Below are 24,740 nucleotides of genomic sequence, written 5' to 3' on the forward strand. Positions count from 1 at the left end.
CTGTTTTCCTCAATGCGAAAGCCATGCTTTCTAAGGCTGGCCTCTAATTCAAAGGCTGCTCTCATTCAAGAATTCACACTTCCCTTTATTTCCCAAAACCAGTGATGTGATTTACGTTCCCAAGTTCCCTGCTCTTGTGGCCCCTCATTTCCCCAATGTGGAATGTCTTGTTTCTGAAAGTAGCCTGTGATCCACAAGCCTTCTTGGCTGTTTTATTTGCTTACCCTTAAAAAATTACTATTCTCTGACAGCTTATTAGACTCTTTTCCTCGCATGCTTTTCCCCTTTACTTCAAACGTTTATTAAACACTTAACTATGTACCAAAATGGATGTACTCTAACTCACTAAAGGCCATACTTTAGAAATAGCGGAGTTTAGAACTTCTGACTGGATTCTGATTTCCTTAATAAGCTTCATAAAACCATCCCCTGTTTAGTTTGCAATTGTGCACCCTAGTATCTCTCAGCAAAATCTCAGTAGCCACTTCTATAGCACATCATATGGAGAGAATATCTGGAGTCAACTCACTACATCTTTTTTTTCTTTTATTTATTTTTTAATATTTATTTGGCTGCACCAGTTCTTAGTTGCGGCACGTGGGATCTTTGTTGCGGCATGTGGGATTTTTTAGTTGCAGCATGTGGGATCTAGTTCCCTGACTAGGGATTGAACCTGGGCCACCCTGCGTTGGGACCATGGAGTCTTAGCCACTGGGCCACCAGGGAAGTCCCAACTCATTAGATCTTATCACAAAGATTTTTTTAACCAACACCTTAGCCCTTTTACTGACAAAAAGGATTCTTAAGCCTTTTAACAGCTTTATGGCTTCCTGAGAGCTCTTGTTAAGTTCAAAATGAACTGCCCATCTTTCTTGGGAAATGCTCTGGAGGCTCTTTCCTGAGTTAACTGTACAGTTTTGTCTTTCTGGATTAGCACTGATTTAATATGAAACCAATAGTTAAACATATCTGAAATATTTAGTAAAATATGAATATTTCCCAACGTTGTCTTCAGGATATAGACAATTCAGAGTGACTCTTTGGGTAGTGCTGTATCACATTATTGTTGCAGTATTATTTCCAGAAGAAATCTGAAGTTGAGAATAACTATAGGCCTCTGTGGTGACGTGAATGGGAAGGAAATCCAAAAAGGTGGGGATATGTGTATATATATGGCTGATTCACTGCACTGTGCAGCAGGAGCTAGCACAACATTGCAAAGAAACTATACCCCAATTAAAAATAAACAAATACAGGGCTTCCTAGGTGGCGCAGTGGTTGAGAATGCTCCTGCCAATGCAGGGGACACGGGTTTGATCCCTGCTCCAGGAAGATCCCGCGTGCGGCGGAGCCACTAAGCCCGTGTGCCACGGCTGTGGAGCCTGTGCTTTAGAGCCCGTGGGCCACAGCTATTGAGCCCATGTGCTGCAACTACTGAAGCCCACAAGCCTAGAGCCTGTGCTCCGCAACAAGAGAAGCCATGGCAATGAGCAGCCCGCGCACCACAGTGAAGAGTAGCCCCCACTCACCGCAACTAAAAAGAAAGCCCACGCACAGCAAAAAAGACCCAACACAGCCAATAAAATAAATAAATAAATTTATAAAATAAATAAATAAATAAACAAATACAATAACTATAAGCCACAAAATATGGCTATATTGCACCAGTATTTGAGGCGAAGTTCAAATCTGGATCCTAAGAAAAAGACCAAAACATCATCAATGATGATGACAGGCACATCTCTGAACTTAATCTGATTTCCTCGAGGAAGGAAGGTACTGAACCTATTATAATAGAATACGCCTTTGAAGGGTTGAGAAACAAGTCCGTCATTCTCGAAAAAAATCGAATCACCCTGATAAATGTCGTAGTTACCAGGAAGAAAAAGCAGAGATGACTAAGCTGAGAAAGTCTCCCCTGCCCTGTCTTGTATCTCTTCCAGGCAGTGCTGTTGCTGGTAAGACACACAGCACAATCTATGGTTTTGCTGTACATCAAAGTGTGTAAGTTAGGGAAGATAGCAGTTTTTTAAATAGAAAAATTAGATAACAGCAACAGGTGAAGGATCTTTGGGCTTCTGAGGAGGAAGTCCTGGCATGCCTACATAATGGTACAAGGGCTGGCCTGTGTATACCGTCTCTGTTGTAATCAGAAGGAAAAGTATTATAATCCAACGGAAGGAGCCCCCTGCTACTCTGAAGTTAGAACTGCTTTTTCATTTTCTCAAGATGATATATTTTATGTAATGAAACACAATATGCATCACAGGTCTCTTGCAGTGTTATAAGAGTATTCAGGACCCACAAGGAAAACTGCAAAGAACCTTCCCCTTCAGCCCTTTTCCTGTAGAAATATCCTACTGGTTCCTTGAAAATAGTTAAAGCTTTCTTTAGCAAGTGAAATACCACTGCATTACTCTCTCCTTCTTACCCTGTTTCACTTTTTTTCATAACACTTTAGACCACCTGATGTTTTACAGATTTGTCATCTTTCTCAACTAGAATATAAGCTCCACAAAGGCAGAGATTTCAAATATTTTTGTTCACAGATATCTTCTCAGTATCTCAGTATCCAGAACTATATCTAGCATGTAGTTATAGCAGGTGCTTAAAATTTCTATAAAATTAATGAAGTGTTAAAAAAAAGACCCCTGAATATTATATTAGAATTATTAAATTATAAAATTTCAGCATATCTCTGTACGTGTGTGTGTGTGTGAGTAAATTTACAGACTCCATGGTGTAATCCCCAGTGGACACCAAGTCAGGAGTCAGAGGATCAGAAGCTTGTGTGCAGAGACAGGAGAGTGATCGCAAAAACAAAGTAACACGTCTTATTTAATTGATGGAAGGAACCAAATATTGGCAGCAAACTTCTCCAAATAATAAACTAAATTTTCTCTCTGTCCCCTTCCACATCTGAAATGAGTGTAGTGAGTTCAAATTCATCTCAGATTTGTTGGCTTGACGTTAGCTTTCTTCCCTGAGAAAACTTTTGAAACTTATGTGGTAAAGGTTTTTATTTTTTTTCCTCCTCCCTAAATTACTGCCGGCAAGATGCAAGCCCTCAGATCGAAACAGTCTCCCGTTTCTATTTTGAGATTTGCCTGAGTCACAAGGTAGTCTTGGCGAATCACCCTGCTCTATCTCTCAGTTTACTGAGGCTGCCTGGGAACTGAAGCTGTCAGCCAAACAGGAAGAGGACCGTGTTGCCTAACTTCCAAAAGGTCTCAGTCATATGGATGTGGTGAGGTTTAATGATGGATATAAACTGCTGCAGATGGAATTCCCACAGGGTGGGGATGGGGGCGGGGGCGGGGGGGAGGGGGCAAACATTTTATTTAGCTTCCTCTATATGAATTCAGGGCAGGCAGAAAGGCCAGACTATTAAAAATAACTGAGCAAATGTCCCACTGTCTACATGGCATGCATTTTCAACTAAAGAGACCCCTTCTGCATTCATACTATATATGACACCCCAAACCCTCAATACAAGCAAAGGAACGTGACTGATCTGACTCTGGCAAAGTTACACTGTTTAACAAGAAAAAAAAAAAAGAGTCAGTGTTTATAAACATGCATAAACCACAGAAGCCCTTTTCCTTTTTCAAGAATGGGTATGAAGAGCTGCTTCCACCTGGACGCCCTGATGTTTGCCCCATCCATGGTCTTGAGTTCCTCCTGCTTGTGTAGCTAGCATGTTCTCCCTCAGTGGTTCTGCCTTAGTGACTCTAATTCCAAACTCCCTGCCCTCCCCCCCACCCCGCCAAGTGATGCCTCTTGACAAAATTATTCTTTCTGTACTCACACAAATGGAAACAGAAGAGATGAAAGGCCCCCAGGGAGGCAGCCAGTGCAGGTCTCAAGCTGAACCACTGATAAGCACGACCTGAACTTTTCTGTCTCTCTTCGCTTGGCTTGAGTTCCTCTCTGAATAAGGGTAGAGTGATGAGCATGGCATAGGAGACTTAGGACCCAGGAGGCGCCTTTCAGCCGGAAAAAAAAGAAAGAAAAAAAAAAAAAAAACCACCTCGCTGCAGCAAGCTAGCTGGGAAGGTCCCAGTTCTAAAGAGAGGCTGTTTACCCGAAGAGCATAACAAGGGCAGGTCTGACTGCAAGGCTGGGAACGAGAGGCAGAGCCGCCACCAAGGGGACCCCGGTTGGACCCTGGTTGGTCACCTGCAGGACGAAGGAAGTGAGGATGCTGTTGGCCTGGCTGCAAACAATCCTTGTCAGCAACATGCTCCTGGCAGAAGTCTACGGATCTGGAGGTGAGATTACACTCTTTCCTTTCTGCAGCAACTTAATGAAGCAGAAAGGGTAAAGCTCCCTGTTTCCCAAGCAGGAAGGAAGATGACAGGAAACGGAGCTTTTAGCAGGTTCCTGTTGTCCCATGAAAGCCTTTTTTTTTTTTCCCTTTCTCCTTTCCCTGCCAGGAGCTTGCAGCTCCATCTTTGCCATTAAGAACAAAGGCAAGTAGCCACTTTCTCTTTCCTTTTCCTTGCCTGTGGTTCATGAGTGGATGGAACTTGGGGGTTCATCTCCCCTACTCCTAAGTCCTGTTCTTTTCAGGGGTTTTGCATGGTGTCACCAGAGCGCAGGCCCTCCTTCCCCAGCCCCTTCCTGCGGCTCTCCCGCTGAGGGGAGTGGGAGTTTGAAGTCACATCCAGGCAGCGATGAGGCAGGTTCCCTCCGTGTGAGGCTCTCTTTTGCGTGACTGAATGAAGGCTTTTGTAGAATTTTTTTGGGAATGAGGGTTGCCTGTGGAAGTGTGGCCACATCCACGGAGAAGGGAACATCAAGAGTTTATGTAACATGGGGTGACAACACAGGGATGGATTTCGGGTCCGGCCACCCACCGACCCCAAACTCCCACCGTCTCCACAGACGGACCTGAACCCAGGGCTGCCCCGCACCCTCCTTCAAAGTGGCCACAAGTTCCAGAGCAACAACCCCTTGCACTTGTGCAGTGCTTTCCGGCTTACAAAAAGAAAAAAAAAGAGAGAAAAAAAAAGCTAACATAGAGTGCTAGGGGCCGGGCACCGGCTGGGGGCTCTTCACGCGCTCTCCCTCCCTTGTCTTTCCGGCCTCGCCACAGCCCCGCGAGGCAGGCGGGGTTTTCCACGTGAGGGCAAGGTCTCTCAGCAAGGGTGGGTCCGGGCTCCCCTGCCCGCCACTCAGTGTCCTGTCCGGGGGGGGGGGCCTCCTCTTCCGCACAGGCTGCTTCTGGGACCACGGCCACCTGTACCGGGCGGACCAGCCCTCCCCCGCGCCGGGCCTCCGCTGCCTCAACTGGCTGGACGCGCAGAGCGGCCTGGCATCCGCCCCCGAGTCGGGTGAGTGCCCGTCCCGGGCGGCGGGCGGGCGGGCGGGCGGCGGCCGCGTCCTGGCCCCGGCCCCGGCCCATGTCGCCTTCTCTCCCCTCCCAGGCGCCGGCAACCACAGCTACTGCCGGAACCCGGACCAGGACCCGCGCGGGCCCTGGTGCTACGTCAGCGGCGAGGCCGGCGCTCCCGAGAAACGGCTTTGCCAGGACCTGCGCTGCCAAGGTACCCGCCCGGGACCCCCGGCCCAGGCAGTCCAGGGAGCGGCCTTTGCGCCCGCAGCGCACGTGCGGCCGCGCGACGCCGGCCGGCCCCGCCCCACCCCGGCCCCGCCCCGCGCCGCCCGATTGGCCAGGGCTGTCTCCAGGCCGCGGGGCCCGAAACCCATTGGCCGGCGCCGCCGCCCGGAATGAGCTCATCCTCCGCGAACGCCTAGTAAACAACCGTGGGCGGCGAGGCCCCGCCCCTCGGCCGAGCTCCCCGCCCCTTGCACCGCCCTGGGAGCCGCCCCGAGAAGCGCATCCCGGGTCCACGCCCTTACCGGCCGTTTCGTGGAGCGTCTAGGCACTCTGCTCACAGCCCCCCGCCACCCCCAAGAACCAGTGTGGGGGATCTGAGCCTCAGAGAGAAGTTGAGCGGTTGGCAAAGGCGGTGGCAGGGTCCAGACTTGAATCCAAGTTTCTTAGACTCCAGAGTGCAGGCTTGTGGCTCTCGGGGCAGCAGGACGATTCTCTAGGATTAAATGGGATATGTGAGCATATAACGTAGGGATTGGCACAGAGCGTGGGCTCAGCAAACGTGAGCTGCTCAGAGGAGTCGTGGATTGTCTCCTGGCATAGAGCGGGGGACCCCTGGAGGAGGTGGCAACTGAGCTGGACCTTGGAAGATGGCAAGGGTTTGAGCGTATGAAGGCATGGGAGGCAGGAGAGGCCGTTTCTCTTAGCCTTCCCCTCAGCTTTGCCTCGTCCCAGCTATGGTGCAGCCCTTAGTCCTAGTCTTGTGCTCTGTCTTGATTTCAATGTGTATGGGGGATTCTAAGGTGGGCCCCCTCATCTCCCCCCAGACTCAGGCCACTCTCTTATGAGAGCTGTTTCCCCCTTCACCTCCAGAGACCACTTCCCAGGGCCCGCCAACCTCCACAACAGAAACAGAGGAGGCTTCTGAAGGTGGAGGAGATGAGGTGCAGGGGTTTGCTCCTGCCAACGCCCTGCCTGCCCGGAGCGAGGCCGCTGCTGTGCAGCCAGTGATTGGGATCAGCCAGCGGGTGCGGGTGAACTCCAAGGAGAAAAAGGACCTGGGAACCCTGGGTATGACTGCCCACCCCTGTCCTTGTGTAATTGAGTCATGGAGGAATATCTGCTGACTCTCTAGGGTGGAGCTAACGGTATGCCGTGTGTCCTGTCCTTGGCAGGGTATGTGCTGGGCATTACTATGATGGTGATCATCGTTGGCATTGGAGCTGGCATCGTCCTCGGTTACACCTACAAGAGGTCAGTAGCTTCTCTTCTGGGCTTTCTGAGCGAGGAAAGGAAGCGAGGTGTTGGAAGAGGAAAGGCAGCTCAAGATGTAGAGACTTGGTTCTAGTCTTTACGAGGTGACCTTGGACAAACCCTTTGCTTTGGTGCCTTTACTGCTCACCCAAAAGCCTCATGAGGTAGGGGTTCCTGTTCCCCATTTTACAGGTGAGGAAGCCTTCATCAGAAAGGTGAAGTAACTTGCTCAAGGTTATACTGCCTGGGAGTGGCTAGATTCAAACCCAGCTTTTTTTTGACACTACATTCCCTGCTGTCCAGTCCAGTGTGCCTGGTGTGGAAGTGAGTGGCCCTGCAGAAATCAGGCGGGGCTCTCATTGCAGGGACCCAGAGGTCGAATTCCTTCTGTGAGTTATAAAATTCTGCTCCTAGAAAAGGTTCCCAGCTACTGCTTTTGCAGTTGGGGCTTGAATGTCCTGAGCCATAAGCAGTGGGATCTTCTCTAGGACCGGAGGAAGGAAGTGAGTGGGAGGACAGGGAGCCTGTTTGCTGCTCTTCTCCACATATGAGAAAGCCAGAGAGGCTACCTTGGAAACTCAGGGACATGACCTGCAGCTGGGACAGCAGGAGGAGGAATGCTTATTTTGAGAGGTCCCTCGAGATGCCATGTGGAAAAGGCTCTCAAAGCCTGTGACAGATGCATGACGATAAACCAGAGTTGTGCCTGTTTTCACAGCACTGGCTGACTCTGGGAATATTATTGTCAAAATCTTGGGCAAAACCAGGGGATCTGCCTTCTAGTCCTGAGCATGTGTGATGTTTCTTTTCTGTGGTCTGGGAAGGCTTCCTATAAGGGAAGGGATGTGTGGCCTGCATTTTCCAGGGGTAAGGACCACGTCTGAGCCCATGGCCCTAGTGGGTCACCCGGCATTAAATAAACTGAGGTGTTCTTTGGGTGAGGTAGTCAGCCTCCTCATTTTACAGATGGAAAAGGGGAAGTGTTGGGTAGGAATCATAATGACAACAGCAGCCACAGCGAACATTTCCAGAGGCCAGGCACTGCTCCAGATGATGTGCATGCTTGGGACTTCCCTGGTGGTCCAGGGGTTCGAACTCCACAATTCCACTGCAGGGGGTGAGGGTTTTATCCCTGGCCAGGGAAGCAGGATCCTGCATGCCACGCAGCAAGGCCAAAAAAAAAAAACCAAACAAAACTGATATGCATGCTTTAACTTAGTCCTCACAGTCACCCCCCTTGTCGGGTAAATGCTGTTATTATCGCCAGTTTACAGATTAGGAAACTGAGGCAAGAGAGGATATGTACCTTGCTTGAGGTCACACACCTAGCATTTGGTGGAGCTAAGTCTTAGCCCTGCCACTAACTGGGCAAGTTGCTTCTGTTTGCTACTCTGGGGCACTGCTGTAGCTGAGGCATGTGTCTGCTTGGCCCAGAGTAGTAAGTAAACCACAGCTGTTTTTCTTTTCCGTAAAATGTGGGTACTGCACTAGCACTCTCTGGGCCCCATTGCTTCTCTGATCTTCTATCATTCGGGAAGCACAGATTCAGAGAGGGGAAGTATTGCCCCAAGAGGCTCTCCTGACTCCCAGTGCAAGGTTGCTGCCCTCAGTGGGATGGTTGACGTTGGCAGGTCCAGGGGCACCTGCTTGTCATTTCACAGAGTCAGAGGAAATGATGGGGAGGCCCTGGTTACAGTTCACAGTCAGATCCAAACCGTATTGGCTGAGTCTAGCGGTTGAAATATTTCCTTCTTCCTCAGCCACTGGACAGCAGTTGGCTCGCCTCCAATCTTGTGACAGTGTCCAGGCCTCCAGGTGCTTGAACTAACTGCTAAACGTCCTTAATTGCGAGCTCAGTTCTCAGGCCCAGTGAGGAAAGCCAAGCCTTTTTCTTCTAGATTTGCTCCTCTAGGCTGTCACGAGACTTTCCCGAGGACTTGTATTTATTTTCTTGTAAACTCAGGGCGAGGCACCAAGTCACCAGACTTCCCATCACTAACCACCAGACCACCCCTTCCCTTGGCAAAAGTGCTCTGAGCACAGACGGTACAACAGGAAACCGCATGAGGGCTGGAGGCAAGCTCTCAGCCCTCATCTCTCCCCAGAGTCAGAGAACAGTGTCCTGGAAAGCGCTGCTGAGTGCAGGCCCTGCCACTTCTCTGAACCTCCGTTTCTTGTCTGTTCAGTGGGGCTGTATCCTCCCTCCACACACACCCATACCCACCCCAGATTACCATGTAAACAGCAGGACACAATCAGGTTAAATAACCACTCTAGCTGCCAGCATTTATTGCATGCTTTCTTAATAAGCGAGGCCCCACTGAATGCCCTTCCCTGTCGATCACGCCCAAGCCTCATGACCACACTAGAAGGACCACTTTTACACCGTTTTACAGTGAGGAGCTGAGAGCTAGAGAGGTTAAGTTCTGTGTCCGAGCTACACGGCCAGTGAGGTGTGTCTGAGGATTGCCAGTAGCTCTCAAAAGTCCAATGAGGCCCAGGAGCTTCATGCCAGTTTGCTTTGACACTAGGAGAAATAGAAACTTCCAAAATAAAATAGCTGCATTTAAAAGTCAACAGAGCCAGAATCGAGTTCTGGAACTGCCACCAATTCTGGGTGTGACAGTGGACAAGTCATCTGCCTCCTCTGATTTCCTCATCTGTAAAATAGTGTAGGGGCAGGAGGTTAGTGATGGTCCTTCCAACTCTAGCGTTTCCTAAAGAAGACAATATTACCTGGTGGTGGCTGCAGGCAGTCCTGGGTTTGAATCCCAAATCTGCCATTTGCTTGAATAAATGATGGAACCTCTCTGCGTCTGCCTTCGCATCTCTGAAACAGAGATCCTAATAGATGCCACATAGGTTTGTTGTGAGGATGAAGTTAGTGTAGTTTGGGCAGTTGGTGTTCCTAACCTTCGCTGCCTTGAGGAGCTTGCCCTGAGCAGCAGCGTGGCACAGCACCGCTGCTGACTGGGAAAAGAGCAGTGGGTCAGAGTTAAGTAATAATTTGAAGGAAACTCTGTTGCCTAAAGATGGTCTCGGGTGCCTCCAATCACCTGGCCTCCCCTGCCCCAAGAGGATGTCAAACATAGGCCGCAGCTCTGTCCACACCTGCTCTCTCTGGCCAGCCCAGCTCCCAGTTCTGGCCCCGGAGCAGTCAGGATAGAATTACTGCAAGCCCTGACCGCCCTGCCCCACCCCTGCCCCACAAAGGCCGTGGAGCTACCGGGAGGGAGCTCTCCCCTGGCCGGGAGGGGCAGGCAGGCATCAGGCTTCCTCTCAGGGGAGGCAGGGCGGCAGGTGGGGGCGGGTGGGGGCTCAGCCTGGTGGGTCTTTGTCCAGGTTGTCTGGGCCACGAGGTTCAGGTGGCCAGTCTGCCGCTCCCTGTCCGGAGTGCAGCGTCTGTGCTCTGGCTCTGGGGGGAGCGTTTATTTTCTGATAAAAAGGCAAGGGAAAAACTGTAAGTCAACACCACTCTACCTGCTTCACAGAGGAGCCCAGTCAATGAATAAGTCTTTTGTTCTTTCTTGGCTGCCAGACAACAGCCTGGCTGCCTCCACCCCCCAGAGGTGGTGAGAAGGGGCTGAGCCGCCTGATGGTCAGGGCAGCAGGTCTGGTGGCCTCTCTGAGACCTCAGGAGGGGCTGGGGGCAGCCACCGCACCTCCAGGACTCACAGGCACCGTTAGCAGGAGGCACGTGGGGCTGGGTGTGTTTTGAGGCTTCTGAATGGAAGAGACTGTCATCCAGGTGAGTCCCAGCACCTGCTTCCTTCCTTATCTTCATTACCCTCACTGCCCTTCCAGCCCAGCTCTGCCTGTTAATCCAAAGTGATTTTCTTTCCCACTGAAGACTTGGGTATGATGCAGCCTGACTGTTATCAACAGCTCGGCTGACCACAGCCAGAGGCTAGGTAAGGGAGGTAGCTGAGAAAGCTGGGCTCTGGAGTCAGACCCCAAAGCCTCAGTTTCTTCATCTCTAAAATGTGGATGATATTTGCGGTTTGTAAAGTTGGGTGGAAACTGAACAAAGATGGTACATGTATAAAGTGCATGGCATCCAGTAGGTGCATAGGTAGCTCTTCTCATGCTGGATGATGGGAAGGCCATTTCCTGACACCCTAGTGGGTCCTCAGGAAGCATGAGTTCCTGCTTTCGCTCTTCTTCCAGCCCCATAGATTTTCAAATTCAGGCCCAAGACTCCTGGCACATGCTCTTTCTTGTGTAAATGGCCTTCTGGTCTTCTGCTGGCTTGGGGGCTCCCTTAATAAAATGAAACCCAGACCTTCCAAGTTTCTCCCTACATGGGCAGACTTGGAGAGTCTAGCTTTTTGTTTTTGATTACAGAGGTAGGTGTTTTCTTCGATGTGGCAGCAGCTGTAACTGATGAGCAGGACCCAGGGGCAAAGTGAATCCCAGGCTCTGAGTGGAGATGCACTTGGTCCAGACAGCCCTGTCCCCTTGGCCCTCTGTGGCCCCTCCGTGCGCTCTGGGAGTTCCTCTGCTGCAGGGGTTGGTGGCATCCAGTACAGAGCCTGATGCGGATGGGTGGGAGCTGCAGGCTCACACATTCAGAAACTGGGCCACCCAGGGTGAGTCAGGGAGATGAGCTCACCGGTTTGACTTCTGTGACCTTATAGTGAGAAATAGGGAGTCAGGGCACATGTCAGGCGCAGGATCTTACAGAATGCTAGGGGCCGCGGAGGTTATCAGGTCCAACTCCCTGTTTTACAGATGATGAAAGGCCCAGAGAGGAGGGGAGTGGCTGAGGTCACATAAACAGTACTTGCCTTGGCTGGTCAGTAGGAGAGTTTCCCTGGGAACCCAGATTAAGATAACATTGCTTAGTGAGTCAAGTCATATTCAGGGCAAATCATAACAGCCTCCTGAGTTTTACAGCAGTTCCACTGTTTTCAAAATGCTTTCCCATTTATTATCTTATTTGGGGGCAGATATCCCCATTTCACAGATGAGGAAACCAAGGCTCCCCGAGGTCAAGTGTCACACAGCCAAGGCTGTGCTGGTCCAAGTACAGAGAACTGGTTGCTTGAAAGGCAGTTTTGAAGCACCTGTGTCAGCCCTTCCCCCTCCGGCCCCTGGTTTCTCAGTGTTCTTCTCCAGTCTGGAAACTTCTGTCATTGCACCTCACAGGGTGATAGCTGTGTAATCCGTCTGATCTCGGCCTTCTCCCCGGGGAGTCTGAAACAGGCCAAATTCAGGTGCAGTTTGCTGCACCAGGTTATCCATCAGCTGCTTGTTTCAAGGCCTCTGGGGTAGGCTCCTTCTGGGAAGATTTCCTCTGACAGCTGAGCCCATGCGTCTAGTTGTTGTGTCAGAGGAGGCTGACCTGGGCGCTGGGTGCTAGTTCTGGTGTGCAGTGTGCGAGGCACACACCAAGCCCTTTGGCATGCAGTGGGGGTAGCCAGGTCCAGTGGGGCAGGCCCTACATGTACAGCCAGAAGACTGGGGGTGTGAGTCCCTGCCCTGCCACTTCTTTGGGGGTGACACTGATCAGGTCAGAACTTCTCTTGAGCATCAGCCAGAGTCCAACAGACTTGGGTTGGAGCCCGCCATGTCATTTGGAGAATTCAACTTCTCTGGACTTAATTCCTCATCTATAAAATGAATGAGACCTAATTGTTAGCGTTCAGAATGCAGTGAGATAATGCATGTAAAGCCTTTAGCATGGAGCGAGCACTTTGAGTGAAATGGGGCAACACCACGGCCTGATTGGGTCACTGAGCACCACAAGAATTGGAAGGCATGTGAAAACTCAGGGGTCCCATGGTCACTGTCTCCTTGTTTCCCATTAACCTGAGCGGCCCTCAGAGTCCTTTTTGCCCCCTGCATGTACAGGGGATGGTCACTGTTTCTAGCCAGGGCTCCCACCTTCCAGGACTTTTGGATAAGACATCTCAGAACAGGATGGTCAGGTTAATTTTCTTGACAGCTTTATGAGTAAGGGCTGAGAATTCTCTGGGTCTCATGGCACATTGGGCTGAAAAAGCAAAACTCCATCTTGCTTTAAGAGTCTCTTTCCCCCACAGTATCTTCACTGAGCCCCAATGCAGCTGTGTGAGTTGCATGCAGGTGAGGCTTAGGGGCTCCCTGCTGAGTGAAGGCGGTCTGTCAGAACAGAAATCTAGGCCATGAGCCACTGACTGGCTGTGACCGTGGCCAGCCCCTGCCGGGCCTCAAGATGCCACCTGATGAGCAGAGCCGTGCGGGAGGCACAACCTGAACGCCCCTCTCTCCTTCCAGGGGCAAGGACCTGAAGGAGCAGCGTGAGCAGAAGGCGTGTGAGAGGGAGATGCAGCGAATCACCCTTCCCTTGTCTGCCTTCACCAACCCCACCTGTGAGATCGTGGATGAGAAGACTGTCGTGGTCCACGCCAGCCAGACTCCAGTTGACCTTCAGGAGGGCAGTGCTCCCCTCATGGGCCAGGCGGGCACTCCAGGTGCCTGAGCCCCCCACGATGGGGAGCAGCCCATGCAGACAGTGGTGCAGGACCACCTACCCCCCTACAGCTGGGAGGATCTACACTTTTTGTTGTGGTTAAAACTCCCTACTTTTTTTAAAATTTGTTTTTGGTGAATCCTAAGAGAGAAGCAGGTGGCACTGTGAGCTGAGAGTGAGGCTGGGTAGGGTCCTGCCAATGCTCTTTCTCTGTCCCATGGAGCAGGATTTTGCCTGTGGATGGAGACAGCGGTCGCCCCTGCAGCAGTGCTGCTGACGGGGGCTTCCTGTGCCCCAGAACTGAACCAGGGGCGGATAGGAGCTCCCCTGGCTCCTCTGTGCTTTATCGTCCAGGATGGCCTCAGCCTCCACCTTCCCGTGTGTTCTCCGTGGGCTTGAGTGGCGCACACTGTTATTCACAGCGCAGGTCACGTAGGTCCAGAGGCAACACTTAAAAAATATATTTAGTTTTTTAAATATTTGGGATGCAATTCCCGACTGACCTCTGAGAAATGAAAATGAGTCTGTAGGAAAGTCAGAACTGTGGGTTGAGAACAGGCTAGGGAGGGGGCTGCTGGCAGTGATGTGCCTTTACAACCGTGGGCCGAGTCCGGGCCCAGGGACTCTTCCTATTTTGAAAGGAAAGGAAGGGAAGACTCGCACTGAACATTCCACTTAGGAAGAGGGTAGAGAAGGATCTGCAGCGGCCTCAGGCCACAGGACCCGAGTGGGCCTTGGGTGCCCCAGATGGTCTCTCTTCAGGGTGGACAGTGACCTCTCTTCATCCTTCAGGGGTGAAACAGCAGCTGACCTACGGGAATGACACTGTGGGTGGGGCCTTGTGAGCTGCTTAAGAGGTTAACCTGGAGACCCACTCGGAGGCAGGGTGATGGAGGGCTCAGGGCTGGCCCCTGCCACCGCCCGAATCTGCAGGGAGCTCTTTGGCCTGCAGGTCAGCACTTCCTGCGGGGCAGTAGGGTGAGGGTCATAACCCTTAACTTGTAAAACAATCACAGAACCACTGGAAGGGACTTTAGAGTTCCTGAAGCCTTTTGGACAGAGGAGCCAGAAGGGGAAAGTGATGCTCAGGGTCGTAGAGGAAGCTACCGGCATGGCCAGCCCCAAGACCCTGATGTCACCCTCATAGGCCTTAGCACTGCTTCCCATCCACAGAGCTTCCTTCCCAAAGCCCTGCCCCTGCCCCACGTGGAGAGCGGGGTTAGTGGGGCCTGGTCTCTCTGACAGGCTGCTCCCGGAAGTGATTTGCTGAGGCCTTGGGGATGGGGGGGGGGGGGTCCCTTTTTGGTAGTGATGCAGAAGAAAACATTACTGGTTTCTACTTTTCTATAAAAGCGTTTCTCTGTGTACGTGTTTTATATACCTCATTCTGACACCTGCATATAAAATGCAGGAAATTGCTCTGCATTTGACTTATATAAATAAATTAAAAAAAAAAAAAAACCTCCATATTGCCAAGTTTTTGTGGGGTATCAGGACACTCCTCTCAAAAGCTGGGAAGTTTTTGGTTACCTTGTCCACACCCGCATGGTGAGCTCTGGCTCTGCGTCCTTCACTCTGGCCCTGCACCTGGGAGGTGGCAGCAGCTGGATGGTTGGTAACTGCAGCCTCCGCGTTTCCGTTGTCATCACTAGGAGCCTTTCAGGTTGAAGATGCAGGAAAGAGGGTGTGCGGTGTCCCAAAGGGTGGCCAGTCACTGCACACCCTTTCCCCCTCAGCATTCTTTCTGAGGTGGAGGTAGTTAAACATCCAGGCAGCCCCTGGCAGGAGCTGGAGACGGGGGTCACGGGGGTGGTGCTGCAGCAGCTGAAGGAGGGATGGATGTGCAGAGTGGGGTGCGTCCCCAGGCTCCCAGGAGCAGCTCTGGGCTGAGAAAGGTCCCTGCGGGGGTGACTCCTCGGGCTCCAGAAGCAGCTACCGACAGAAGTTTGTTGGGCATTTTAGCAGGGATTTCGCAGTAGGTTCTCAGCCTCTAGAAACACTCAGGGTGACCTCTGCCCATACCCAGACACTGCTCTATACTTCTAGAATCAAGGGGCACCCTAGAGTATCAGTTTTTCCAGGAACCAGATCCTGCCCTTCAGTTGGACTCACCTTTGGGTATGTGGACACCTATGGTGCCCAGGATCCCATAAACCAGATCACATCTTCCTGCCCAACTGTCACCCTCCACGACAGTCCCGGCGTGTGGAAGCAAGAAACAGGTCTCCCCTCGAGGACTTGCAGGGAAACACCAAGGGTGGGGGTGACTTGCATGCATTTTTTCCCATCATGAAGGTGGCACCCAGCCCTGCAGAGAGGACTCCAGGATGGCCCGGCTGTGGGCGTGCACGGATGTCAGAGGACAGGAGTGTATGGCCCAGAAGGAATGACTCAGCCGGGAGGAGGGAGTCAGACCTGCCGCAAGGCTGGGGCTGCCTTGGGTGGGTCGTGCATGTTCTCTGGAGCAGGCTGGTGTCTGTGTAAGGAGGGGGATCAGAGCTGGGGGGCACGAGAAGTCCCTGCCGTGCGGTCATGTGGCCGGGGCCTCAAAGTGGCCAGCACACCCTCCACGTGCATCTCCCTGAACCAGGCCGCAAGTCAGTTTCTCACTCTCCGCGTCATCAGTTATGTTAACTGCTTAATTTATTTGGTCTGCTCGATGGCCCGCCTTGGGCCCACCACCCCCACACTTGCAGGGACCGCTGAGGCACTGCCAGCCACACAGTGCCGGCCTTGCTGCTGCTGGGAACCCAGGGCTCGACCCTAGAACGAACCTGCACACTCCACACCTAAGTATGGTCTAGACAGCAAGGAAACTCTGGCCAGAGGTGACATCCAGTCCCGCAACTCATCAAGTCTATGTACAGCATTTCACATATCACCCCACAGGTACGACAACAAGACAGTCTGAACAGCAACCGTGCTCCTGCATCACTCCCACCCGCCTCCTCCCCCCACCCCCAATACAACTACCACACATTGCAGTAGGATCCCAAACCCACTCCTAATTTGTTAAATATGGTGCAAGGTCACACTTATGGGGAGGCAAATCTACTTATGTTCAAGAACCCCCACCAGCTCCGGAAGCCAGGGTGAAGGGTGCCCCCCGGGCTTTTCAGCGCCCACAGCTGTGGCTCAGGAGGCTGGGGCCAGGAGCTCGTGAGCTGGGCCTGCCAACAAGGGAGGTAGAAGGCAGAGAGCCTGGCTTGGGGAGCTGTCCCCCAGCACCTCCGCCCTGGACTCTGCCACCACCTCTTGCCACCCAAGTTGCTGCCTGGATCAGGCCCAGCGAGGGGTGAGCAGCAGCTGCCAGGAGGACAGGGCCGGGAGCCTGCGGGGATTCCCAGCCCCGTCCCACACGCTGGGCCTGTGACCAGCCACACTATTCTTCAGGACCCACCTAAGCAAAATCCCAGGCTCCTGACTGAGGTGCCCACCAGGGTGTGAGTGACAGCAGCCAGGATACTAGGGCTTTCTAGCGGGCAGGGCCTCATCCTTCCAGCCCAGCCTCTTGACGGCTTGTTGCAGGCAGAAAGGACGTTCCCAGGAGTTCCCAGCCAGTCTCCAGCAGCTCAGTTTGAGAACACGGGGGGAAGCTCCCCCTTGAGCCGATGTGGCCCCCGGGCCCGGGAGGTGAACAGAAACCAGCCCTTCCCCTGACGCCTCGCTTGACCCACCACACACCGACTAAGAGACACTTCAAAACCTGCTCCCCTGACCCTGCCCGGGGAGGGCGGGACGTGGCGTGGAAGGGGCTAGCACCACTGTCACTTCACATCCTCGGATGGCCGCTCTCTCCACCACACTCCCACAAGGAGTCCTCCTGCACCAGCTGGACCAGAGGCTTCAGAACCCACAGGCAGGTGCGCCTGGGATCCTGCCCAGCAGGTCCCAGTCGTGAGGACTAGTGTAAGCAAGAGCCTCCCGGAATCCACTGCCAGGGAGTTCCCAAGTGGTCACAAGTAGCAGATTCCTCCTGGCAGGGGGACCAGGCTTGTTTTGTTTGTTTTCTTCTTCACAGCTTTCAGGCGAGTATTGGATTTATAGACAATAACCAGGCCCTAGAACCTGTGGAGATGGTTTCCCTGGTGCCGCGCCCGCTCGCCTCCTGGGGAGGTAGTAGGGATGGCCGGTTCTGCTTCTATGCAAGCTGCCAATCCACAGGAAGCCCGGACGGCCCTGCCCACAGCAGGGATGAGGCGCAGAGGGGGCAGTGCTGCTGTGGAACGCCCCCCCGCAGGGGGGTGGGCCAGGGCTAGGGGGGCGAGTCCCGGGTCAGGCCATATTGCACGCTCACAGTGTGGTCCAGCTCCTCCAGCTCTGCAGGCAGCGGGATGCCCAGCTCCCCCAGGTACAGGGAGAGGGCCTCAAAGGAGTCCTCCAGTTTGGAGAATGCCGGTCTAGAAAGAAAAGGAGTTGGAGGCTGGTGAGATATGGTGGTCGGGGGGGTGGGGGCACATAAGCAATGAGGTGGCATAGAAGGCACGCAGGCCTGCAGCTCCACCACCTCCTGGGTGTCTGACCTCGGGCAAGCCCCTTAACCTTGGTGTACCTCTGTAGGAAACGGGTTATGTAACTGCATAGGTTGCTATAAAGATGAGAGGTAATAACACTGGGAGAAGGCTGGTCTGGCTCGAGGGGGCAGCTCAAAAAAAGAAAGTCCAGAGACTTTCCTGGCAATCCAGTGGATGGGACTTCACCTTCCAGTGCAGGTTCAATCCATTTTTGGGGAACTAAGATCCCACAATGCCTTGCAGCCAAAAGGCCAAAACACAGAACAGAAGTAATATTGTAACAAATTCAGTGAAGGCTTTAAAAATGGTCCTTATCAAAAAAAAAAAAAACTTAAAAAAAAACAAAAAAAAAACAAGAATGCAATCATCACAGGTGGCACTGGACTAAGTGCTCTTTAAAAGATCCTTCCCAGTCCTCAGACTGTTTCCACAGTAAAGGATCTGCCTGGGAGGGGCATTTCATGGACACAGCAGCTCTTCCCGAGGAGAAAGCCAATGCCCGGCTCCTAGTGCCCTGGAACCCAACACCTCAGGCTTACTCCCCCACCTCCTCCTTGATTTTGCTTAAACATCCTGGCACCTTCTTGGCAAGGCCTACTCTGATCACTGTGTCAAAAATTATAACTTGCACCCTAAGCAACCCTCTTTCCTTGGCCTGACTCCTTTCTCCATAGCATCTGTCACTTGCTCACACTCAACACAGCTGGTCATAGCTAGTGTCGATCGCTTCCCCTTGGTTTTGTTCACTGCAGCATCCCAGAGCTTATGAGCGCAGCGTCTCGCACATGGAGGCACTCAGGAATATTGTCTGAATGAATTAAAGACAGACATTTAGCATGACTGAGAAGGGATATTAGCAAACAAGTATTGTGTGGCTTTACGTTTTCTCCTCATGCTTTTGTTCTGGTATTACTGAAGGATTTCGGTCCTTTAGCTCATGAAGGAACAAGATTCAGAGCCTCCCACCAGCAAATTCCAATTTTAAAGGGGACCTTCGGAAATCATTTACAAATAAAGCTTATGCGCCAACTCGTTATTTTGGGGGGATGGAGTTGGGGAGTGGGGAGTACTGCTTAGATTATAGAAAATGTCCACTTCCTGTGCTGTATGTTTTGGTAATGTTTGAGTTTTTTTAAAAGAAACATAATTTTTGATAGCAGAAGCATAAAGATTCTAGTTTTCTAATACACAGACCTGAAAAGACCCAGGGTAACTTTGGTAATAAGAAAGGTTATAACCTGAGAAGAATAAGAGTAATTTTAAAAAGATTTCTTTAAGGAAAAAATGGGCTAAATGCATAAAGATGCTCACTGTAGCAGTACCTACTGTAAGGAGAAACTGGGAAAGCCTGAACATCTACGTGATATATGTTATATGTTCATATAGTCTCCTAGTGAACTTCACGTAGTAGGCAAAAATGATAATCTGGAAGACGGGAGTGACAAAATGCAGAGCAAAATGTACAACTTTTCTCTATTTGAGATATAAACAAGTGTGTGTTTGGACATGGACACAGGAATATGGAAATATGGAGACACTTATTCTGTTCATATAGTATAGGTTTGGGTGAATTTCCTGCTGTTAAAAGTTTCTTTTAATGGCTGTTTCTGGGTTACATCCGGGTCATTTGCTACGATACCCTCGTCTCCCTCTGCTGACTGGCATGTCAGGGTTGTCAGGTGGCTTCGATGGTCCACAGCCATCCTCGAGCTCAAGGCTTTTGCCACTCCTGTGCCTGGGAAGGGCTTGGGGATGGCTGAGGGCTGGGGCAAGCATCCCAGGACCATGTGGTTGGGGGACAGGAGCAGACTCCAACCTGCTCTCGGGCTCCAGTCTGCAGCAGATGGCGGCCAGGGGGAAGAAGGCTGGGGGGCAGTCTGTGGGGACAAACTTCTCCCAGAAGAGCTTCACGTTGAGGCCGAAGTCCAGTGTTCGGGGCAGGCAATCAGGATCTGCATACACCTGCCCGATGATCTGTGGGTGGGAAGATGGTGGTCAGGAATGGGCTGCTGCGGTGCAGCCAGGTGGCAGGGGGAGGGGGATGCTGGTGTGCGGACAGGACAGGATGGATGGTCAGGAAAGGGAGGTAAAAACCGAGCTTAGAGGGCTGCCCCCTTTTCCCATCTCTCCAATCCAGACTTGTCTCTTGCCTGAGAGTCTGGTCACTGAGGCGGGTTTGAAAGAGGCCTCCCTGCAGCAGAAGTACAATATTCCCAACTGGCCTCTGGAGGGGCAGCTTCCACATACCCCACTCTGCCCTGCTGTGTCTCCTTCTGCCTGTGTCCCCTGCCGGACTTCAGGCCCTGAGAAGGGAGGCGCTAGGTCTGATTCATGCCTGAGACCCCTTGGCGCCAGCCCAGTACACAGCAGAGGTTCAACTGACCTCTGTTAGGACAATGTTTTTAAAAACCTTCCTTCATTATTCCAACCATCCCTCGTCTATCTTCTACCACCGCTCACTCTGCGGGAAGCACAGAAGCCTTTGGATGTATGCGCCCGACTCAGTGCTTCAGGACAGACCGAGCTGAGCTCCTGAGGGCAGGACTCTTTCCATGACTCACTCTGCACCCAGAGCCCAGCGCTGTGCCACATGGGCTGGCGCTTCCTGGAGCGGCTGCTTCTCCTTGTTGGGCTGAAGGTGCGGGTAGCACGATGGCCTGGGGAAGGGGCACGGGGGAAAAGGCTGCATCTGGCCCAAGAGCTAGAAGGACAACCCCTCCCCTTCCTGGTGGAGTCCCACGTCCCGCCCGCCCCCTACTGACGGAGAGTAAGCCACTGCCCCTTTTGAGCCTCGGTTTCCTCACCTGAAGAAACTCCGCCCAATCCTTCTCATGGCACCAGTGACACCTGAAGGTGTCAAAAGACCTCTGATAAACTACACAACACTCCACTCGTGTTGATTTGATGGCCAACCACTCATCTTAGGAGAAGGAGCTCTAGTTCTGACCTGGGGGCCGAGCTGCTAGGCCTGAGGCCGGAGCTCACCTCACAGAGGACGATTCCAAAAGAGAAGACATCCACCGTCTCGTCGTAGCTCTTTCCTTGGGGAACACGGGAGAGCAGGCTGTTAGGTTTGTCCCTTCTCTGCTCTGCACTGAGTCTAGGGCCAGGCCAGGCCACAGCCAAGAACCAGGGCTAGAAGAGGTTCTGTGGGGATGCCCCGGAGGCTGCCCTGGACAGGTGTCATCTGAAAATCACCTTTCCTCAGGCAGTCCTGGGTGGGCTGCCTTGGAGAGAAACAACACTGCCCAGGGTGAAACTGCATGGAACAGTGAGGGAGAACTGGACCGGGGTTCATCTGGACTCTGACACTGCCTGCTGTGTGCTCCCAGGCAAAGTCCTGAACCTCTCTGGGCTGCAGACTCCAGAAAGGGTTGTATCGGATTGTTTCTAAGGCCTCACAGCCTTGTGAGGTTCAAGAATCCCAGCCAGCATCTCTGGCTGGTTTGAGCATTGTCCACGAGAGGGCGCCACACTTCGGTTCTCGGCACAGAGAGAGAAGAAAAGGCAATAAACAGTCTAAGCTCTCAGCTACCCTTGGGGCACAAAAGCCACAGTCAGACCTCAGCGTGGGCCCAGGATGGGGCACCGGCCAGCTTGCAGGCCTAAGCTCAGGGAGAGAGGAGTTTACGAGGTCCTGTCTGGCAGGGGATAAAAACCTTCCAGCCCTCAGCTCCGGGTACCTGGCCTTATACTTCCCAGGCCTCCCCTGGAGCCCCCAGGTGAGATGCGGCCTCACCTCCCCTCTGGGGCATCAGGACTCACCGTTCAGCATCTCAGGGGCCATCCAGTAGGGGTTTCCCACCACTGTGTAGCGCTTCTTGCGGTCACTCTTGCGCAGGGTACGCTTCTTGGCGGTGGCCTTCTCCACTGGGGGCTTCTTCCTCTCCTCGACTATGAGCCGTGACAGCCCAAAGTCTGCCACCACCACAGTCTTGTCCTGGGAGGACAAGGACCAGGTCAGGACTTGGTGGGGACATTCCCAAGAGAAGCCACTGAGAAGGGGAGAAAAGGAGTGTAGCAAAGGGGCATCTCAGTGAACAGGGCTCAGTGTTTGTTTTCTCAGGGTCTCTGCTCTCTACACACAGCAGAGCCCCCAGGCCCGGGGGTGTTCTCAGCGGAGGCCCTGGAGCCTGGAGGGGTATGGCTCTGGGCCCTGGAGAGTGGAACTCAGAGGCAGGACAGAGGACTTCTTTTGTTTTGTTTTTTTTCTCATCCTGCCTTGTTCCCAGAAAGATTTAAGGCCATGGCTAGAACCAGGATAAGACAGAAAAAGACAAGGTGGAGGCATTTGGCAGGGGGATGTGGAGGAGATAAGCTCTTCAAATAGCTACAAGGCAGTCATGTGGAAAAGGGATTAAGCCTGTTGAGTGCAAGCCCAGAGGGCAGAGCCAGGGCCAGTGAGTGGACACCCAGGAAGCCACACTGCAAGTCAACAGGAGGAGGAACACTGTAACAACCAGGGCTGACCGGCCAGGGGGAGGGAGGCTAGCCCCAAACCAGTTGCTGTGAACTTATTAGCTCTGTGGCCCAGGCTGAGGCTCCAGGTGCCACAGCTGTAAAATGGGGTCCTCGGTGAGTTGCTTTTACCATCACGGGGCAAAACCAGGAAAAGCGACAGGGCTCTGTATACAGTTAAGGAACTTCTCAAGTCCCTTCCAACCAAAGGATTTCAAAGGCTGCTGCTAGGAGGAGGTGGGATGCGTCTGCACGTGTCACGGCATTGGAGGGAGTGGGGGAGCAGGACAGGAGCCCTAGGTGGTATCTCTGGTCTAAAGCAACAGGGGACAGTGAGTCTTGCTGGTGACAAGGAGGCCTGGAGGGCCACCCTGGGGAGGCCCAAAGCAGTGGGACATACCAGCTTGATGAGGCAGTTGTGCGAGTTCAGATCCCGGTGGATGATACACATGGAATGCAAATAGGCCTGGAACAGAAGTATGAGCTGAGGCCAATGGCGAGTCAATCAACCACACGTGGACTCCGAAACTGGGTTGTCACAGAACCCGCTCTTCTCCCTGGCCATCCCCACCCACACTCCCCTGTCCCAACACCACTGGAAAGCCAAAGGCTGCCTGGGCTTCCCGTTTCCCTGCTGCCCTCTCCTGCCCACCCTCTGTTCACAGACCCCAGCCCAGCCGCTGCTCTCTCCTCAAGTCTCCGACTCCACTGGGCCCTGGCCCTTGCAAGTCCCCATCCCCTCTGTCCCTTTTACTTAGATCCCCCAGCTGGGTGTACTGCTCCTGCCCCCCACACCCCCACCCTCACCCCAGTCTCTGGCTTCAGCCACCCTGGATCCTTCCTGCTGTGAGAGGGCAAGTGGCCTCCTCCTGGCCCAGCTGGCTCTGTGCTCCCGACATCCCCCTCGCCTGAGACTTGGCACCCTCCTTGCTCTCTGTCCACACTGAGATGCTCCCTGTGGTCTAGCGGTCAGGAGTCCACATTCTCACTTTTTCTTAAAAATTTAATTTTTTTTGGAACACAGTTGATTTACAATGTTGTGTTTGCAAAGTGAATCAGTTATATATATACATATATTCACTCTTTTTTTAAAGATTCTTTTCCCATATAGGCCATTGCAGAGTACTGAGTGGAGTTCCCTGTGCTGTAGTCAGTCCTTATTAGTTATCCATTTTATACATAGTAGTGTGTATATGTCAGTCCCAATCTCCCAATTTATCCCTTCCTCCCTCATCCCCTAGTAACCGTAAGTTTATTTTCTACATCCATGACTCTACTTCTATTTTGTAAATAAGTTCATTGTGTACCCTTTTTTTTCAGACTCCACATATAAGTGATATCATATGACATTTGTCTTTCTGTGTCTGACTTACTTCACTATGACAATCTCTAAGTCTATCCATGTTGCTGCAAATGGCATTATGTCATCCTTTTTTTATGGCTGAGTAATGTTCCACTGTACGCATGCACCACATCTTTATCTTGGCACTCTCACTCTGACCTCTCCCTCTTCCTACCCAAATGTTTCCATGCTAGTCTCTGTTTGCTATTTCCCCCCTCCAGGCTCTTGTCACCCTGGAGCCACTTCCTTTTCCTTCCCTTCCCTTCCCCGGCAAGAGTGGAAGGCGCCACCCTCCTCCGCAGCCCCTGCAGCGCTGCTTCCATCCCCTGGGCTCCTGGAGCTGCTCACACATCCAGGGAGCTCTTCCTGACCTGCCTGCCACCCTTCCTCCGAGGCTGCCCACGCCTCTCCTGTGCCGCCTGCCCCCGAGACGCCTGCCTTTTCCTTCTGGCCTCCTCAATGTCAGCCCCTCTCAAAGCACCTTCTCTTCACTGCTGACCCCCACGAACCACCCGCACAGCAGCCTCAGCAGACACCTATCCTAGCTCTTCCCAAACCAGTTTCCCGACCATCATTCCACCCCCAGTCTGATAAAAGACACCACCATTCTTTTAGGCACCTCAAGGCACCCCAACCCCTCCTCCCCCCACCCCTGTTCACTCACTGCCAACCAGTCGCCATTCTGACTCCACCGTGCCTCCCAGTCTCCTAGCCCCACAGCCCCACCATAATTCGGAAACCTGAAATGTTTCATGACCCCCAACCCAGGTCTCCCTGCCCCGAGTTCTCCCAACTCCCTGCCAACCTACTGACCACACCAGAGTTATCTTCAAAGTAGCACAGCTCTGGTCACCAAACTTTCTTATTTAAAAATCTTTTATATGTGTCTTCTTGGTTTCCTAAATGGAGTTAAATGCAGGGATCTTAACGTCTGCCCCCGTCTAATACTGTCTTCATGGACCCCGCATAGAGAAGCAGGGATTAAAACCTCAGGCTTGGGGGTCAGACCGACTGGCCCAAGCTCCTAGCTCTGTCCCTGTGTAGCTCAGCTTCTCATCTGGAACCAGGGTTGTCGTGAGGAGTACTAGTCCCCCAGCTCAGTGCCCAGCTTGGAGAAAGCACGTGGCAGTTGTCACTGTCCCCATCACTATGACTGGC

The 24,740-nt window shown here is 52.5% G+C and overlaps 2 protein-coding genes across 8 annotated transcripts in view; one reads left to right on the forward strand and one right to left on the reverse strand.

Moving 5' to 3' along the window:
* Positions 1–4,066: 4,066 nt before the first annotated feature.
* Positions 4,067–14,721, forward strand: PIK3IP1 (phosphoinositide-3-kinase interacting protein 1). 2 transcript variants are annotated; one of them, XM_057744600.1, is made up of 7 exons: positions 4,067–4,271; positions 4,437–4,472; positions 5,220–5,336; positions 5,430–5,549; positions 6,434–6,631; positions 6,736–6,814; positions 13,073–14,721. In XM_057744600.1, the coding sequence occupies exons 1-7, from the start codon at positions 4,202–4,204 to the stop codon at positions 13,275–13,277; spliced, it is 825 nt and encodes a 274-aa protein (XP_057600583.1). In that variant the 5' UTR covers positions 4,067–4,201; the 3' UTR covers positions 13,278–14,721. The 2 variants fall into 2 exon arrangements, with proteins under 2 accessions (XP_057600583.1, XP_057600584.1); XM_057744601.1 differs by lacking the exon at positions 4,437–4,472.
* Positions 14,722–15,893: 1,172 nt separating this feature from the next.
* LIMK2 (LIM domain kinase 2) overlaps positions 15,894–24,740 on the reverse strand; it is a 53,687-nt gene continuing 44,840 nt past the window's right edge. For all 6 annotated transcript variants that reach the window (XM_057744595.1, XM_057744599.1, XM_057744594.1 and 3 more), the window contains 5 exons: positions 22,641–22,706; positions 21,548–21,722; positions 20,768–20,823; positions 19,599–19,756; positions 15,894–17,668 (listed from right to left, as the gene is read on the reverse strand). In XM_057744595.1, the coding sequence (XP_057600578.1) occupies positions 17,524–17,668; positions 19,599–19,756; positions 20,768–20,823; positions 21,548–21,722; positions 22,641–22,706 (600 nt within the window). In that variant the 3' untranslated portion in view covers positions 15,894–17,523. The remainder of the gene's footprint in view (positions 17,669–19,598; positions 19,757–20,767; positions 20,824–21,547; positions 21,723–22,640; positions 22,707–24,740) is intronic.

The sequence above is a fragment of the Hippopotamus amphibius genome, chromosome 8 (assembly GCF_030028045.1).
Source record: "Hippopotamus amphibius kiboko isolate mHipAmp2 chromosome 8, mHipAmp2.hap2, whole genome shotgun sequence".
NCBI lineage: Eukaryota > Metazoa > Chordata > Mammalia > Artiodactyla > Hippopotamidae > Hippopotamus > Hippopotamus amphibius.